Source organism: Micropterus salmoides, unplaced genomic scaffold (assembly GCF_014851395.1).
Source record: "Micropterus salmoides isolate LMB-PRFRI ecotype aquatic unplaced genomic scaffold, ASM1485139v1 Ms_hic_scaffold_20, whole genome shotgun sequence".
Classification (NCBI taxonomy): Eukaryota; Metazoa; Chordata; class Actinopteri; order Centrarchiformes; family Centrarchidae; genus Micropterus; species Micropterus salmoides.
In genome coordinates, this window is record NW_024041151.1 from 2,971,456 (window position 1) to 2,990,118 (window position 18,663).

Sequence of the window (18,663 nt, forward strand, 5' to 3'; positions counted from 1 at the left end):
TGTATAAAGACCTCACATAATGAACCGTTTTGTTTTTATTACCTTAGAATGAGACATTTATATCTACATACATGGACGTCCCCATGTTGCACCGCCATGTTTCTACAGTAGCCCAAATGGACAAACTGCTCTACAGAGTGTTTAATCACTAAGTTGAATACGGAAGAAGAAGAAGACGTCTGGTTTATTAAATGTGAGTTGAGAAGATAAATTTGCACAAATGGAGGACCACACGTATTATTTAGCTCAGAGTCGACAGAGCGCCACTGTAGCTTCTCCTGCGAGCCTGCGAGGGGGGAGTGAGCTGCTGGATGCAATTCAAAACTCTCGCCACTAGATGCCACTAAAACCTACACACTGAACCTTTAAAGGAGACCTATTAAACTGCTTTTCCAGTCCTATATTGTAGTTCTGTGACTCCCGTATGGCAGCTTTGCATGATTCAAAGATCCAAAAAATTTCTTTCTATCTTATACTGACTCTTCATGCAGGCCTTCATTTCAGCCTCTGTCTGAAACAAGCTGTCGCTGCTCATGTCTCTTTTGATTGGCCAGACCTGAAGCATGTTACCAGGCCGTTGTTGTCGCTGAACAGTCCAGGCAGAAATGAGCGTTGCTGTGCTGTTGCTATGGGAGCAAATGACCATATATGGAGCTCTGACTCCGTGTGTCGTAGAACGGAGCCGTTTGTAGAAAAAGCTGTTAAAAACGGAGCGTTCAGAACAGGAAGAAACCCGAGGTTATTGCTCACAGGGATTTCTTAAAAATGCTTTAACCTCATTTTTTGAAGTTTTTGGCCATGTTTAAAATGAACATCCAACATTATAACATTGTAAATAAGTCATAAAATGTGGAAAAGCATAATAGGTCTCCTTTAAGCACTGATTACACTCACAGACTGCAGGAATATTTACTAGTAACAGTATTTCTGCTGAAGGATCTCATTACTTCTTCCACCACTGACGGTAACATGTTAACAGTCATTTGATCCATTGGTAGCGTAAAAAAATTTGTCTGTTTCTGGCTGTTTGGTGTAATATTTGGTAAAAACTAACATGTTTCATGTGTGATTTGGTCATTTTAAATAACTATAGAACAAATCATTTTACAGATGTTTCAGGGTGTGAAGGAGACAAGAACGAACCCTTTGAACGTGATCTTTTTTCTCGATTTATTTAACATCGTACGACAGAAACAATGAGGACTGGATGGTGCGGAGGTGTAACCAGAAGAAAGCATGAAGACGGACACTGAGCGTGAAGACGGCGGCAGAGAGACGCGGTCCAGTATAGATGATGTTGATTAGTACAAACTGCTGCTAGAACATCAGGTATGTGGTGAAATGTTAAAGACCGGAAGTCATCAGTGTGGGTGCTCGTTAAAAAAACAAAACAACTGTACAGCAAAAATGTTTTCAAAATAAGAGTTCACAGTAGCAAAGAAATGTGTGGCAAAAAATTACAATCATCAAATAAATAAAAGGTTCCACGTAATAAATATTACAATCAGTTACATGTTTAATGCGCGACAGAAGCTCCTCACATGGATCCGCTGTCGTTCAAGTTGAAGCAGAAACTGGAGCAGAGGTCTGGATCAGGAAGTCTGTTTCTGTTTGGTGATCCTGACAACTGGTGTCATGAAGCTGGTTTCCCATTGGTCCCGTTAACGTTGAACCAAAGATATTAATTACAGCCAAACACGTGCAGCCTCGTCAGAACTGTGAGGGAAGTTTCGAATATGATGTGAGGGGAAAAAAAAAAAAAAAAGAGTTTCAGCTCCTGGAAATATAAACAATAAAATCGGAAGCAGGAGGTGCAGAAACACGAGGACGTCCAAGTTAAAGGTGGAAACAGACCAAATACCTGCAGACCTGATGACATTCCCATCAGCCTCAGCTGTATGATATGTTTACTGCTTATCAGCTGATGTGAGCATGCTAACACGCCAACATGGTGAACATCACACCTGCTAAACATCAGCACCGTCACTGTGAACATGTTAGCATTTAGCTCAAAGCAGCGGGACGCGGTGGTCGACTCGCCGCAGTGTATCCATCACGCACCGCGAATTCAGGGATCCATAAAAAAAACTTCTGCCCTCGCTCTTAAAAACCAGACACGTGTTTGTGAGGTCAGAATATCTGGGGTCAAAGTTCAGTTTGACTGGAAGTCAGTGTAGCTTGAACAGCCTGTCTGTGGTGTGAAAGTCCTGTGAAGGCGGGGAGCAAAGCAAAACCGCCGGATTGACCGCTTTTCTCCCCAGACAGTCAAATGAAACAACCGCACGCACGTTAGCTGCAAGTCGAGCTCTTCCTGTCTGTTTCTCTGTGACGAGCCTTCATTTTCCAGTGATCTGATTGGTCAGTCGTTAAGTGTGTTCGCTCTGCATCACAGGTTATCGTGGTGAACCAGCTTCATGACACCAGAAGAGACCTGCTAACCTGATTCAGACCTCTGGAGCTCAGTGAGACAAACTAGATGATGATGGTTGATATTAGTGGACACATAATGAGGATGATTTGCAAGCGGTGGTGATTATAAGTGCAGCACAGGAAATATGTCTGAGTGTCGGTTAGTCAGAGTGAAGGGTTAATCAGGGCCAGCCTTCAGTAAACCCTGATCCAGGGGGGGCCGTGATTGGTTAGTTAGATGGAGGACATGTTTGCGTGGACTAACGTGATGAATCTGTATCTCCGCCTCCTCCTGTCGAAGCGAAGCAAAGGGGTTCATCAAGTATTTGAGGGCAACGATGTCACTTCCTGTTAGAAAAGTGAGACTTTCTTCTTCAGTTCATTTCTTTTCCACAAAGAGAGGCGGTCGAACTCGGCAATCGGCATCCCGAACAGCTGCTCAAACTCCTCCGGAGCCAGATGCCTCTGAGAGGAGGAGAAGAAGAAGAAGAAGTCAGATCAGGATCCAGATTATCAAACAACTCAGAGTCGTCCTGGAATAGAATTAGGACTAAAGCGAGAGTTGCTGAAGTCGTCTAAACCAGGACAGAGATGTCACTGTCGTAAGTTCTGACTGTGGAGGGGTCTCAAGTCACACCAACATATCAAATGGATTTAATTTGACTCTCAGGAATGACTGGCTTCACTGGGGGGTAAATCCACATTAGTTTTGCACCTAATTCAACTTTAACTTCGACACACAGTTTGGCCCGTTGACCAACAACAAGCCTGACAGCTGATCTCTGAATGGACAGAGAGTCCAAATCAGAGGAGTCTCAGCTCATTAGCTGTGTGTGAGTATAAACTGCTGGTTCACACTGACACAACTCTAAAGGGTGAATTTCTGTATTTTTAATCCTCTATTCTCACATTTGTTGCTGTGGAAATGACAATTAGGCACAAAAAGTTTAGAACCTTGCAGTAGATGCTTCAGCGAAACTGAAGTCTGGCTTAAGGACAGTTCTCGCTCTGAAATCTTGAGAGAGGTGAGTTGTTGCAGGAAGATGCCGGTGGAAACGAGGGAGAGGAGTTTATTTACATAAAGGAGCTGCTAGGAAGACTTTATTCCCCGACGTTACTCCAACACAACAAACTCCTCCAACTCTGACTCACGTTTCCGCCGGCGTCTTCTTGCAACAACTCTCACGAGATTTCAGAGTGAGAGTTGTCCTCGAGCGAGGCTTCATGTTAAAAACAAAGGACTACAGTTCAGCTGCTGGCTGAAGCATCTACTGCACAGATTCAAAACTTTTGGTACCTATGAGTCAATTCAACACCAGTATGTGAAAATACGACAGATTAGTGTTCGTGTCGTTAACAAAGATCATCTCTGTGAGTCGTCTCTGCTTAAAGCTTCATCTTCCTGTTTTCTCTGAATACGTTTGTTATGACAGATCGTCTCAGTCGGACCTCCTGCGGCTCTAATAAATATCAACACAGACTGAAGTTAACAAAGTTTCTAAAAAGCTTTTGCTGCTCTACTAAAATGAGAATTTAGATGATGAGGAGCTGTGAGTCGTTCTCCATGCAGATCCTCTGGAAGCTTCACATCAGCAGCTGCCGTCGTGTTCAGGGTGAGAACATGCAGACTGATCAAACACACCACCGCCGCCTGAGATACACACCTCCAGCCGAGTGCGGTCGACTCCTGGAGGCAGCTTACAGCGCCCTCTGTGGGTCACAATCAGCGCTTCATAGGGATAAATCTGAGCAGCAGACAGAAAGAAACACAAATATTTAAACATTTAAACAACAAATTTTATCGGCGAGTATTCTCATATTGCCATTTTCTTTATTAATATAATGCTTCACACACCCAGCACACAATGATTCTGTCTGAATACAATAGTTAATATGCTGCAATCCAGTGCTACAATACCAAAAACTGTGGCCCCACAAATATATAAAATAACATGGATCAATAGTTCTGTTTTTGTGTTGAATTATTGAGATGTATTATTCAACAGTGTCAACGGTCACATATACAGTATAATCTCACCAGCATCTAAGAACACAATTCAAATATAATCAAATCCTACAAACATGTCACAGTCGATCTCCAACTCACATGGAATAAAGTAATAAATATAATATCCAAATATAAACAAACATCTTCTACATGAACATGTCTGATTCATCAACAGTAATCCACATAAAGTAAAGTATTTATTTATTATTATTTTATTTTTCTCCTCCTACTCAGTGCTTTAGAAATATAATTACAACATTTACAAGAGGATTCAATTAAAGCTCCATCTATCATCATAATAATTTACGACATGAACTGTTGTAAAATGTAAAAATATATCCAAAGTACAGAATGAAACGACTTTTGTTTTCCATATTTCCAGATTCGTTCACCTTCAGTCGCCCCTCTGGTTCTTCTATTTTTAATTTGTATTTACAGTAAATCTCATCTGTACACAGTCATCTCTTACTTTTAGACAAATTATACTTTTTATTTAACCACATGTAGAATTTTTAATTCACCTCAAGTTTGGCTTTTACATCCCTGCATTTCCAAGTCGCTACATCCTTAATCTTTATTCCTCTTCAATTCAATTTATTTACCACAGCGTGTGTGTTGTTTTAAGGCAAATACAGCAGTTCTCTTTTTTTAATGCAGCTAAGCTAACAGTTTCCCTCTGCTTCCAGTCATTGTGCTAAGCTAGGCTAACCACGTCCTGGACCTAGTGTTTGCTTTGACTTGTGAACAGCGTGTCTGGACTCACCTTCTGCTCCAGGATGCTGGGCAGAGAGTTCCCTCTGTCCATCCTCTCCCTCCGAGACTCTCCGTTCTGCACACACAGAATGAAAGATACGTATATATCTAAATATAATATAATAAATACATCTAAAATCTGCGAAACAGCAATGCAAAGCCAGAAGTAAGCAGAGTGTTAGAATGACGTATAGCATGACGACGGAGTAACGGTGCAGCACACAAACATCTGTTTTCAGGGCAGACAGACGTTCAGGTGGATCGGGGTTGTGCAGAAACTCAAGCTGAGTGCAGGAGGAGTTAACGTAGATTTGCAGCTGTTCAGTCGCAGCACAGGCGGCAGGTTAAACACTGCTGACGCAGCTGATCATGCACATGCCACACAAACAGTCTGAGCAGACAGCACGCTTACCTGAGCAGCTGCAGAGACGTGACGACAGGAAGGACACGGAATAAAAGTGATCAGAGTGCTGCAGTTTAAAGTCCTGTCCAAAATCACTGTATGCTTTTAAACCAGGTGACATGTTCCTTCATTACCATGAAACACACTGTAGTTTATTCTGACTCAGTCCCACAGACGTCCCAAACACTCACTGCAGCACCACACGTGGATTCATCCGCCGCTGAAAATAGTCCCCAACAAATACACTATTTCCTCCTGATAGAAACTACAGCGAGCAGCTGTTTGAGGAAACTACTGAGCCTTTTAATACATGAAACTATATATTTGTAAAGATTTAAATCTTCAGGAGGAACCAGTGGGCTCAGAGCTGAGAGCCACAGACAGGAAGTCAGACGGGACTGAGAGACGGACTGACCTGCTGCTGGTTTGAGTCTGAACATGAGATTTAATGACAGCAACAAAAATGTAGAAAAACACCAGATCAAACCTGACTGCTGGAGTCAGGAGGCGGTTAGCTTAGCACCATCTCCTCTAAAGTTTTATGGGGAGTATGTTTTGTTTTGTCCTGACCTCACACGATAATCTCGCCTGCTTATAATATGCTAACCTTGAAAGTCACACTAGGTTACAGCAGGAGGTAGGAAGATGCTTTCTTTATTTGGGCAGTTATTCTGTCACTCTGTCAAACTCAACAGGAAATCCTACCTGGCAGTCCTTTATCTCCCTCTGTGGAAAACTCTGCAGACTGCATCTGCAAACACACAAACACACAACATCTGTTTATTTTCTCGCTTTACACTTAAATGTATTATATTTATTTTCTTCAGCCAGTATTAACATATATACAAGCGTCAGTCCGACACTGACGTCCAGAGCCAGATGATGATGACTGAAATGTGTCATGAATGTAATATTTAGAATATATAAAATTAAATATAGTGATGGGCTGACAGATTTTTGAAGCTTTGTTTTTATAATCTGCAGCAGTAAATGTTCAGAATATTCTACAATATAATAAAATATCTATAAATACATTAACCAATACGCATGAAGTAACTGTCCATTTCCTCTGTAATGTGATTAAAGAGTAACTAAAGTACTTTTTTTTTTGCTGGAAACTTATGTATTTGTGTATTTAGTGGTGCTGTTGAAAGATTCAGGTGTGCAAATTTCATTTTCCCATTGTAGTGCAAATTATTTGAATCCTACATATTGTGTTTTAAATATGCATAGAGACTGCCCTCTACTGGTAGAAAACCAACATCTCCCAAGTCTGCAGCCAGTGCAGAGGAGTTAGATTGTTCTGTAAGCATAAAATGATAGTTAGTAATTGTAGACAGTTGTTAGGTTGTTTATAGATTTTTCCGTGTTAGTAGTTGATGGTTAGCTTTAGCTCACAGGTCCTAAAGATTACAGCACAACATGAAACCTGCAGGATTCAGTCACCATCATCAGTTTCATGAACCCAAAACATTTAGACGTAACGTTTTAGCCAAACGTGATGAAGGTGGCGAGATTCTGCTAAAAGCTAAACGATCAGTTTGTATCATTCCTTCTGACTCATAATGTGGTTATACTGTATATTTATGATCACATTACTTCTGTATGTGAAACTGCTGCTGCACACAAACACTTACTCTGGTCAGGCCCGGCCCTGAGCGCGACGGAGACTTGGATGTATTTGCTAACAAACCTGCCGGCAAACAAAAGAAAGATTCACTGAGACCAGATCCCTCCTGAACCTGGACACTAAAAGGTGAAGAGGCTGCTGACGCTCTTACTGGTGTGCATGTGTGTTCTGTCGGGCAGTGACTGTGTCTTCCTCCGATAGTTAATGGCCTTTTCCTTCTCCTCCTTCAGGATGAGACGACCCAGGTTGGACTTGATCTGGATTCCCCACAAACACAGGACCCGTCAGTCATTACTCCTGGTTGTTATTACTGTGTTTGTGTTGCTCCAGACGTTTTACCTACAAACCTTTTCCAGCTCTTGCTCCTGCAGCGTCCTGGCCTCGTCTGTCAGGTCTTCAAACTCATCTTCCTCCTCCTGGACCTTCTTCTTCCTCCACTCGATCTCTGCAACAGGTCAACCTCAAGGTTAGATCCAGCTACAGACACCAGCCTGCCTCTTTGTGTCACTTAGCATCTGATTAGCTTTACTCAGATTTAGCAGCAAAGCCAGAATGTTTCAGGGGTTTAAGATTTTGCTGCTGGGATCTGATCGCTGTGGCAAAACGAGACCATATATCACTTTTACTCCTGAAGAGAGAACTGAAAAAAGGCTACTGGAACAGTGTGTGTTATAACGAGGTGTACAGGACGTCGTGTTCGGTACAGCAGGTGACCCAAACAACTACTGTCAAAAACACTCTATTCAGGTCGACTACACATTTCCTGAGGACAAGTTTTACACAGAAAGTTTTTCCAGTGCACCAGTTATTGTATTTGTAGTCGCCTATTTGTTAGAGCCAAGCTCGTGATGTGACAAACACAAATGAGGACCGGAGATGGAGGATCCTTCCTGATATCTCAAGACACTGTATGGGAGCACAACGATTTCCCGGTTAGTCACAGAGAGAAACGGTTACTGTCAAACTGTGTGCCCACATTGTTCAGCTGCAGTCAGCTAATGTCTGTGGAAACACTTCAAACACGTCATTTACAACAGCATCACGTGAATAATGTGCCGATGAGTGGAACGAGACAAACCCAGTCCTACTCCCCACAGCAGATTCGGGTCAATAACTAACGCTATAGGAGTGTTTATCGCAGCAGAGACACAACCGTACTCAGCCGTGCTGATGAGCACAAGCTGCAGGTGTTCAGGGGTTATCAGCAGGCGGTACTCATTGACAATATTGCCAGTATTTGAGTGTTTCAAAACTGGGACCCCAAAACTTGAGGTACATACCAAGCCGAGATTTTTGTGTCCTGTAACAAGCCTAATGTTTTATTATTACATTTAGCTGACGGTTTTATCCAAAGCGACTTACAATTGCTATACATGTCAGAGGTCGCACGCCTCTGGAGCAACGAGGGGTTAAGTGTCTTGCTCAGGGACACAATGGTGGGTCACAGTGGGGGACTGAACCCGGATGTCTCACACCAAAGGCATGTGTCTTATCCACTGAGCCACCCCCCGTTAAATTATTAAGGTCTAGTTGCCCAAAAATAAATCAGTCTGATACAAATTCTGACCATTTCAACTCCTTACATTCTGTTGTAGGATCAATAATCTATTAAATATATCAGCTTACATCAGTGTTGTTGTATAAATCTGTGGTTATGAGCTCTGGGCTGCAGGTGCTGGACTTGTGCTGCTGCAGAAGTTCATACATCAGCATGTATCAGGTAATCAGTGACCCTGTTTCTGGTGTCAGGAGTCGATGTGACTCTTTTTAAATGTAATTACACATTATTACAGTGTTGTCCTTTTAAGATCACCCAAGATGAACGATTTGAACTTTTACAAATTAATATATTTATTTGACCTTGTACTGAACTTTATGACCTTAAACCAGGTTTCAGTTAAACCGGTGATGCAGCAGGTTTTAGTTTAGTTTAACCCACAGGTGGACTTGAGGAGACCAGGTTAAACCCCGTCTAAAGAAGCAGCCTGGGTGTTGTTGGCGTGCGTTACCCATGGCGGCCAGTGAGGGGGGGCAGGGCCAGTACTCGGTCTCTATCTTGGACGGCTGGTTGGGGTCTGGAGGCTGTGCGGCGGGAAACTTTGCTGACTGAATGACGCCTTCCACGTGTTTGTTACCATCTGCAGAGACGGAGAGAGCAGCGACCATGAAGGACGAGAAACACAGAAACCGCAGCGATCTACACGAACAGGAACTCACCCTGTTTGTAGATGGGAGGTTTCCTGTAGATGTTGGCGCCATTATCTGAAAAAGAGAAAAATTTAGACGTGTGTGTGTGTGTGTGTGTGTGTGTGTGTGTGTGTGTGTTTGTTTTTTTCAGTTACCCGGTCTGTGGAAATGCTGCTGGCTGCCGCTGATCTTGCGTCCAGCCTGCAGTTGCAGCGTGGATCCTCCAGGGGACCCACTCTCACTTTCTGCTCTGCTTTTATTTCCCCTCACCTGCAAAACAAAAACAGAGGAGGCTTTGAAGGTAGTGAGAGTAACTGAGTCTTTCTGTCCTCCGGTTCAGACTGAAACATCTCAGCAGCTGTTGGACGGATTGTGATGAAATGTGGTTCAGACCTTCATGTCAGGATGAAATGAAATTATTTTGACTTTCCATCTAGCGCCATCATCAGGTTAACATGTTGATGTGTCCAACACTTTGCTTTGTGACCAAAAACCTGCAGAACTGATGACATCAGTTGGATTTTTTTAAATGTAGAAGCAGGCGGTGCTGCAGCAAATGAAACATTCACAACTGACTGCTCATTCTGCAAAAACTACTGCCTCTCTCTGCAAAGTACAGCTCTTGAATTTGACACTGCTTTGAGATAAATTAAAATAAACCCGGAGTTTCCGGCCTGTCCTTTTGCCTTTATACAGTAACAACAACATTTCATCCACCACAACTGACCACTGAAGTACATGCCGGAGCCGCGGCTGCAGCGGCTTCAACAGAGACCCTTTCTGTTCTCAGAGGCTGCAGACAAACCAGAAGCTTTAAATGTCACATTTTTTACACGGAGGAAGACAAAGCAGTGGTTGAAAGTCAAGAACATGGAGACATCAGTTTTGGGTTTTTTTGTCGTGACCGCTGCTGACTCATGGAAGATTTTGACTGGGTCACCATCTACTGTGTAAAATATTATCTACTGACCTCTATTGAGTCAACCTCATTAGTGGTCAAGCTGCATTGAGCGGCTTTACTGCTGCATCATAAGAAAAATGTCACCTCACAAGGTCAACTTACGTTTTGTTTTTGCATGAAAAGGTGTGAAATAGGGTGGAACAGTGAAGTTTAGATTGATTACACAAACAACATGCTTTCATTTTTCTGAACCAGTCTCTTACCTCCGGAGATCTGGGAGGAGATGTGGGGGGAGGAGACAGAGATCGCTGCAAAACCACAGAAACACAATTAAGACCCATTAACCCAAAATCATAAAACAACTCAGCTCCACAAAAGCCGAGAGCAGCAACTGCAGAAACAGTGAAGCCTTTTAGACTGAAACCACCTCGAACATGCGGACACTGCGGCACGCTGAATGAAAAACACAGAATCTACAAACAGCAGGAGCTAAATCTTTATTTAGAATATTTACAGCTCACAGTAATTAAACGTCTGAATGTACCTCTCTGCGTGGCTGGTCGAGGGAGGAGAAGCTGAGGTGTGGTTGGTAGGTCATCAGGTCCGGTCTCTCCACCTGCAGGATGGCTTTATCTCTGGGCAGAGCTGCCAGGTCTCTGTAGACCACCACCTGATCGTTCACTCGGGCCTGAACACACCACACACACATACAGGTCAGTGTTTGAGCGTGCAGGCTGATGATACAGGTGTCTTTGAGTCTGTATAAGAGTGTTTACTGTGATGCCAGTGGCGGGAGACCCCGGGGTGCTGGGGCCCCTGGAAGAAGGCAGGTTGATTGGGGTTACCCGTCCCTCCACCTGTGACAAACATTTAGGATGTGAAAATCATTCCAGTTTATAAAAACCTGCGCGTTATTTTGGTTTTATTTTGCTTTATCCATCATTTCTATCAGTAATAACATTGCAGTCAGCCAGCTGTTGGAGCCCTGGGGTAAAGAAACACAACCAGCCCTGCAGGTTAGTCAAACTGTTAAGCGTACGACCCAAACTATCTGTTGTAAACATCCATTTAACATTTTCCTAATCTCATAATATTTCCCAACAAATGTAGCTGCAAAACAACATGAACAAGAGACAGGACAGGTGAAAGCAGGGCTCCTTCTGTCCTCATCAGACACCTTGTTCAGGGCTGCATCCGGCATTTTTTACACCTCAGGGACCTGAACCTGCGCCCAGATGGTAGGAGAGTGAAGAGGTGTGTGATGTCCACTGCTATTGTACTTGTAATCCCAACTGAGTAAGACAACGAGCTGTAAAGATTAGCTTGCTGTATCCGGTGACATTTGCGGACGACCGTTTTGAAACCTCCAGTTTGGCATTTTGGCCGTCGCCGTCTTGTTTTCTTGGAACCAGACGTGACCATATTTGGAGGGTGGAGCTAGTTAACTTGGTTAGCAAGGTGCAGCCGTAATTCACATCAACCGTGATATTATTTGGGATGTAACTTTTGGCAAGCAAAAAACAGGCTTGCACCAAATCGTACTTTTGTTGACAAACAAATGAATAATCGATTCCTTTTAGTACAACTGCTAATGGTAAACGGTCTGTACTTATAGCACCTTTCTAGTCTTTGCAACCGCACTTTTGCACACTCCGTCACATTCACCCATTCATACACTGATGGCAACTGCTCATCAGAACAGAAATAAATATTCACATGCATTCAAAACCATCGGGAGCTATTTGGGTTTCAGTGTTTTGCCCGAGGACACTTTAACATGCATCCTGGGAAAGCCGGGGATTAACTTTAATGAAGTGAAAACACACTGCGAAAGGGTCAGAGACACCGACTGCAAACCAAACAAACAAGTTCACGCCTAGATAAATGTACACAGAGCAGCAGACACGAGTCGCCTCTCTCCTGATTGACAGGTTGCCATGGTAGAGACCTGTCAATCACAAGGTAGCCCCGCCCTAAAGCCTCCCCTGCTTCCTAAAAAAATCGATACAGCATAGTATCGTGATATTTTGCTAAGCAATATCACATCGTAACACGAACGTCAAGTATCGATCTTTTATTATATAAATTGTACATGAGAAGTTTGTTTTTTGGCACTAATAAAATTGCTTTTTCAGTCCACTAGAAAACAAATTTTCCTTTGGGGACACAATTTGAAGTTGGGAAAAAGATACAATATTGCTATAAATTGCAATATGTTTAAAATTGCAATAATATCGTATCGTGATACCTCTGGCTTCTGGCGATTCCCACCCCCACTGCTTCCTGGTCTCTGTTCCTCTAAATGGGACCATAATTTACTAAATGAACATCATGCTGTGTTGAAGAAGACTTGAAACTAGCGACTGAGACCATAAACTCATCAGGAAAGTGTTTACTGAGGGAATAAATCAGCTGACAAGTAGAAACATTTTCTCAGAGACTTCTACACAATCGAGTGGAGTCGCCCCCTGCTGGCTGCAGGTTTAAGGCACATCAGACCCGGAGGTTCCTGCTTGGTATCATCACACTACACAACATATTCGTCACATATGACAGAATTCAAGTTGGTCCCCAACCAATAATAGCTTGCCGTCTCTCACAACCTGAGTGATGTCATCAGAAAGGAGGCGTGTAAACAAACATGGCCTCCGAAGTAGTGTGTGTGATACTGGCTTTCTAAGTCGTGAGGCGTCCCAGATGTGGCGTTGGTTGTCGTCCACTAATGATTCACTATGCAGGGTAAAACCATTAGCTGCTTTGTTTTGGTTCCCGGCGCCCTGCATCCGTCGGGTCGGCTGTTATCAGGCTAAGTACAATGTCACCGTGTTCCCAGATCTCAGCCATTAGCTTGAAGAGTATAATATTATTACTGATAGAACTGACGGACAAAACAGCATCACTGTCCGAGCAAAGGACGAGTTGTTTTGGACGTGTACTGTATGATAGATTACCTTCTGCATGACTGGAAAGAAACTTCCTTCTGTTTGGTTTTAACCAGCTGGACAAAAAGGAGAGAGACAGAGAATCAGCAAACGCATTAGCCATTACACAGTATCTCATCACAGGCTGACATTTTGTGAATGAGTTGTGGAAATGACTCATCTGGAGTCTGAGGAAAAAGCTCATTAATGACTTTTCATTTCTGCTGCACATTTGCCAGCAGACATTTTAATAGATGAGACTCACAAACACTTAGTTTCATGTTTCTAAAGCTCAGTAATTTCCTAAAACAGCTGCTCGATGTAGTTTTTAATCAAACAAACAGGAGGAAACTGAGCTTTTGATGGGGAACAATGGAGCTCAAGGCTCAGAGGAGGAAGAGACTTCATGAATTAAGATCAGGTGTAGATGCTCACATTTCAGACTATTATCAGCTGAGGACGATTATTTGATACGGCTGAAAGCTCCAGAACAGGCATTACTGCACCTTTTAAAGCTAAAATATAATCTCTGAACCTCGATATTAAAGCTAACCTGGAGAACAAATCTTTAAACCGTTTAGAAAATTGGAAATTAGACCCAAAACAAAGATAGTGTGATAAGATAGAAAGCTGCAGAACAGCCACTAATGGACTTGTGATGGTTTCAGCACCCTCTGAATATTCTTCATATTATAGTACTTTTTATTACTAAACAGCTAAAGTACTGTGATTTATGATGTGAATGCATCTTCAACAGGCTGCATTTCTATTTGCTATTTTACTAAATCGAAGTCTGTGACAGTGTAACGACAGTTTTAATAGTGAACAACACAGCAGCAGCACTACGAGTGATCGTTTCCAGAACTTGATCTAAAGAGAGACCGATTCAATCTTATTGATACTCAAAACAAGACTTAAGGGAAGCATCGAAACTTCAGGAATTTATCCGTCCTACCTCATTATAGTAGTTGATTTTATGTTCTACTTGTGCAGTGTGCAAGATGAATTATAACTTAAAAGTCCTGTAAATGAAAAGAAATGTAGCAGTAAAGAGCAGTAAGAGCTCAGCAGCCTCCCTGACGTCCACACTGGGACAGTTATTAATGAAATAAATCAGTTTGTTCAGATCGTCTTTCCTCCAGCTGAGCTGCTGTGAGAACAAATGATCCCGTTTCAAACACTGCGGCGTCATCAGCGTTAGGCTGTTATCAGAGCCTCCTCGGGGGGGGGGGCATTGTACCTAAACAACATGGGAGGATATCCTCCCTGAAAGATCCCAACTTCCTGTGACGACCCCCCCCCCCCTTCATGTCACCTCGTCTCTTTCATCTGCGTCACCCTCCCACTTCCTCCTCCATCTTCGACTCCATCTCCATCCCTCCCTCCCTCCCTCCCCTCCCGTCTCCTCCCTGGCTGTTTATCAGCTCGCCCAGCCGGGCCAACGCCCAGCCGATCCTCAACAGTTGCTGCTGTGGTTACACTCCTCCCTCCAGAGAATCAGCACCTCACAGCCGGGGAGCTTCACCTTCCCTCCTCCGTCTACTTCTACCCATCAGATGTCGACAGGTCAACCTCAAAAAACTGACTCCAGATCAGGGAGAGAGGATCTTTCTGTCTTGATGTAATTCAGATCCTTTAATGTAGTAAAAGTATCAATACTGTAAAAATACTTTGTTTCTTTTCATTCACAGTATTTCTAGTTTGACATTTTGGGAAATCCTCTTCTTCTCTTTCTTGCTGAGAGTCAGATGCTCAGATTGATGAACTCTCGTGTCTGTACGCTACTAAATATGAAGCTACAGCCAGTTAGCTTAGCTTAGCATAAAGACTGGAAACAGGGAAAGTGTTAGCCAGTAAATATTCTGCCACATGACCACAACATGGCGTCTTCACACGTCAGTTTGTGTTCAGATCGGGCAGATGAGCTGTAGCATGTCAATCAGTGAGCTATAGAGGTGCTTTAGCAGATGTTTCTTTATGCTAAGCTAAGCTAACTATGGGCTTGTTCCAGCTTTACTGAACTGTTCTTGCAAAAACACATTTCTTTTTAGACACTTGTGACGTGGTGACGACTCACAGGGCTGGTTACTCCTCCTGACATTTTGTTTTGGGGACTGTTCATCGATTTCATTCAATAAAGACTGAAGACGAGAACAAGCTCTCTGAAGCTTCCTGCGTGTTTGACTCTCTGGCTCTCCGTCCGCTTAAAGGTCACCTCTGTCAGGCGGCTTGTTTATTGAAAAATGGCGCAAATTTGCACGTTAACGTTAAACCAAAGTCCTTATAAAGGCAAGTCCTGCCACTCGGCAGCCATCTTGGTAAGACGGTTATTTCAGACCCCCGGCTCTGAACTGCATCAGGACATAAACCTGCATGTGTAGAATCACCGGTAAAAAATGATAAAGTTTGATGACTTTGCCCCAAAATAAGGTTTTATTTCTACTACACATGCTAGACCCTTACGTCAGTGGACCCACATGATTGGCTCGGCTGTTAAAAGACAATTGGCTTTCTCGCCGGAGGAGCGGGACAACCACCATCTCTGGCGTACAGGCTTTCCCTACAGAGCTGTATTGAGGATTCTTTAGGTGGCGAGTCTTCTCGTAAAGCTCCTCTGGTTATCATTGTCATTGTGAGCATGTTAGCATTAGCATTTAGCTCAAAGCACTGCTGTGTGTGGGCTTCACAGAGCTGTAGACTCTAAAATATCAGTACAGGTCGGGTTTTACTCTTTTTTTTGTTGTATGTAAAGTAACCAGCAACAGATCTGTCAAATAAAGGCAGTGGAGTAAAGTAAGCTACAATATTTCCCTCTGAAATGTTGCAGAGTAGAAGATTAATGTGGTATAAAATGAAAATACAAAACAAGTAGTAGGCCTACTAGAGTAAATGTACAGTTACATCCACCTCTGAGTCTCTGAGGACTTGACAGCGATCCATCCACCTGACCGGCAGCAGGCTGAGTGCTTTCTGTGCCTGATAGTCTTATCACTAAGAGCTTTTAACTGCCACAGAGTCGTCAATGGAGCTGAGCGCAGTGTGTGTGGCCCATTAGTCCGACCACACACACACAAACCAACGTGATCAGGTAAATGTACAAAAACATGCAGGACAGGCTTTTACACAATAACACAGCGTATCAGGATATTTTCCTCACTACTGATATCAAGCCTCCAACTAAACTGTTACTCTCATTATCAATAATTTTGTTCATTATTTGTCCGATTAAATAATTATTCACTTAGTGAAAACATCTATGTGAAAAAATGTCTTATTTCTGTCCAGAACCCAGAGATATACTGAGCAATAAAACAGAGATAAGCAGAACATATTTACATGTAAGACGTTGGTGTGAAATTATTTTTATGTAATAAATTAGCATAGGCTACTCAAACAATTAATTAATTATAAAAATTGACTGTAAGGAAGTAAAAACAAGCTGCTACAGGTGTAATATAAGAGGAGGAAGAGGAAACTGAGGCCACCTGACATGTAGAAACCAGAATAAACCATAATATCTTATATTTATGGTTGTGGGGACATACTGCTCCTTTAAACATTTTACTAAGACGTGGATATAAATGATCTGGATCAATCGATTATTGACGCACAGAAAATTGATCCAAACAATCAAAACCTTTTGATTTTTGGACATATTTCCCTAAATCAGACATTTATTGGACCAAACTATTGATCCAGGAAGCATCTTAAAAATAAAAATGATAGTAATTGGCAGCCTGTACAATGGAGGCGAGTTTCTACCTGTATATAATCAGAATAAAGCTGTATCCGACCCTCAGAGGCCTTTAATAAACAGATGTTTCTACAGCAGCAGGTCTGAGAGGATCCTTCGACGGTACAACAGCATCTCGTGTGGCCTTCAGGATCTGAGGCTTCGTAACGCGGATGATGAAAAGGGGAGGGAGAGGAGACAAGTGCGTCTGCAGGAGCACGATAACAACACAGACACGGGACCAGAACCCGGAGCTGCTCCTCTACAGTCTTTTATACTGCTGAAGAGAAAAGAAGCGGCTCTTACCTCCAAACAGCGCAGAAAAAATCAAAATGTGCAGGATGAGACCTGAACGCGACCAGCAGCCCGACGGTGACGCTCCTGACTGCCGGAGCCGAGGAGGAGGAGGAGGAGGAGGAGGAGGAGGAGGAGGAGGAAGGGTGGAGGAGGAGAAGGTGGGTCGCTCCATCGGACCAGTCCACTCTGCTGAGTGCAGAGGGGGAACAATCAGCTCTGTTGTGATATTACATAATGTCTACTAGAAACATGATGAAGCGCCTGCTGCTACAGAGAGGCCGTTACTGTTATGATCAGTGGGGGGAATTCAGAAAAATATATATATTAAATTCTACATTCTGATCTTGTTTTTGCCATAAATTTTAAAAAATAAGCCAAAACAGGATAAATTTCTGAATTAGTGTTCCTGTGTCTGCTTTCTCAATGTGAAGAAATGTGTGTATGGTATTTGGATAGTTGACACAAAACTCATAGTAGCAACATCACATATTTGATCATTTGGGACAGAGGTTCATTGGTGTATAGTATGTGGCCCCCAGGGGCTCCTGACAGTTTCAAGGGTGGCTGAATTGAAGTGGGGAAAAAAGGCTACATTAGTTGTCAAAACCAGATCACAAACAACAGCCTTCCTAGAGTCAGGAAGTAAAACACACTTTAGTCCTGTGTTATGTACTTGGTGTCTGCTGTTATGTCAAACAGGAATTAATCAAAACAAATGCAATGAAACTTAGACTATTTCTTAACCATACATTAAATTAAACTGAATTAAATTAAATAGCCTTTTATGTCTCTGGCTACTTAATATCATTTATTAGCTTGTGATTTGTTATCAAGGCTTAATTTATTATTGCGTCAACAAATGTCAAATAACTAGACTGTTAAAATGTTATTTTTCTGTTTCTTGGGTGCCATGTTGTTCTGCAACAGACCGTAAATCCATCATGTAGACTATAAAACCACAGATTAAACAAAGTGAGAAGGCTACACCTGCCCGCTTTATTAGACTTAAGGCACTACCACACTAAACATACTAGACATTTGCTTTATTGTTTGTCCCTGTCAGTAGGTTATTGGAACAGGTTCATTTGAATAAATTATAAGGCCTTTACAGTTTGAAGGATTATCATCATTAGCATTTTATCATTCTACTTAGTTTCCTGTAGGCTATATCTCTGTGGTCCCTCTTTGTATCAGGTGATATAAATCCACACATTTCATTTTAACAGGCTCTTTACATAGTCCAGTTTAACTGAAACATGCTGTCCCAAATAACCACGCCATGTTCTGTAACTGAAAATAAACAAAACATAGGCCTACATGTACATTTTTGGTACACAATCACATACAGTTTTTTGTATATCTTTTTATAGTTTGAGTTCCTCTTATATTTATTACTGATTCAGGCTGTTTTCTATATTTAA

General features: G+C 42.5%; 1 protein-coding gene across 2 annotated transcripts; it reads right to left on the minus strand.

Moving 5' to 3' along the window:
• Window positions 1–1,153: 1,153 nt before the first annotated feature.
• On the minus strand, window positions 1,154–17,388 carry dmtn (dematin actin binding protein). 2 transcript variants are annotated; one of them, XM_038734384.1, is made up of 16 exons: window positions 17,252–17,387; window positions 13,243–13,289; window positions 11,068–11,148; window positions 10,836–10,979; window positions 10,555–10,599; window positions 9,546–9,660; window positions 9,421–9,465; window positions 9,213–9,341; window positions 7,551–7,648; window positions 7,355–7,460; window positions 7,211–7,266; window positions 6,279–6,324; window positions 5,583–5,590; window positions 5,181–5,246; window positions 4,074–4,154; window positions 1,154–2,874 (listed from the first exon to the last, which is right to left on the minus strand). In XM_038734384.1, the coding sequence occupies exons 2-16, from the start codon at window positions 13,249–13,251 to the stop codon at window positions 2,761–2,763; spliced, it is 1,143 nt and encodes a 380-aa protein (XP_038590312.1). In that variant the 5' UTR covers window positions 13,252–13,289; window positions 17,252–17,387; the 3' UTR covers window positions 1,154–2,760. The 2 variants fall into 2 exon arrangements, 1 of the variants encoding a protein (XP_038590312.1); XR_005446850.1 differs by lacking the exon at window positions 5,583–5,590 and having other exon boundaries at window positions 17,252–17,388.
• Between the last annotated feature and the right edge of the window lie 1,275 nt (window positions 17,389–18,663).

Bases quoted from the DNA above. Each gene is read 5' to 3' on its own strand.
- dmtn (XM_038734384.1), bottom strand. The intron at 10,600-10,835 runs GTACATTCAGAC...GTGGTTTTGCAG, and splicing joins TCGACCAGCCACGCAGAGAG to CGATCTCTGTCTCCTCCCCC. The intron at 4,155-5,180 runs GTGAGTCCAGAC...TCTGCTGCTCAG, and splicing joins CCAGCATCCTGGAGCAGAAG to ATTTATCCCTATGAAGCGCT.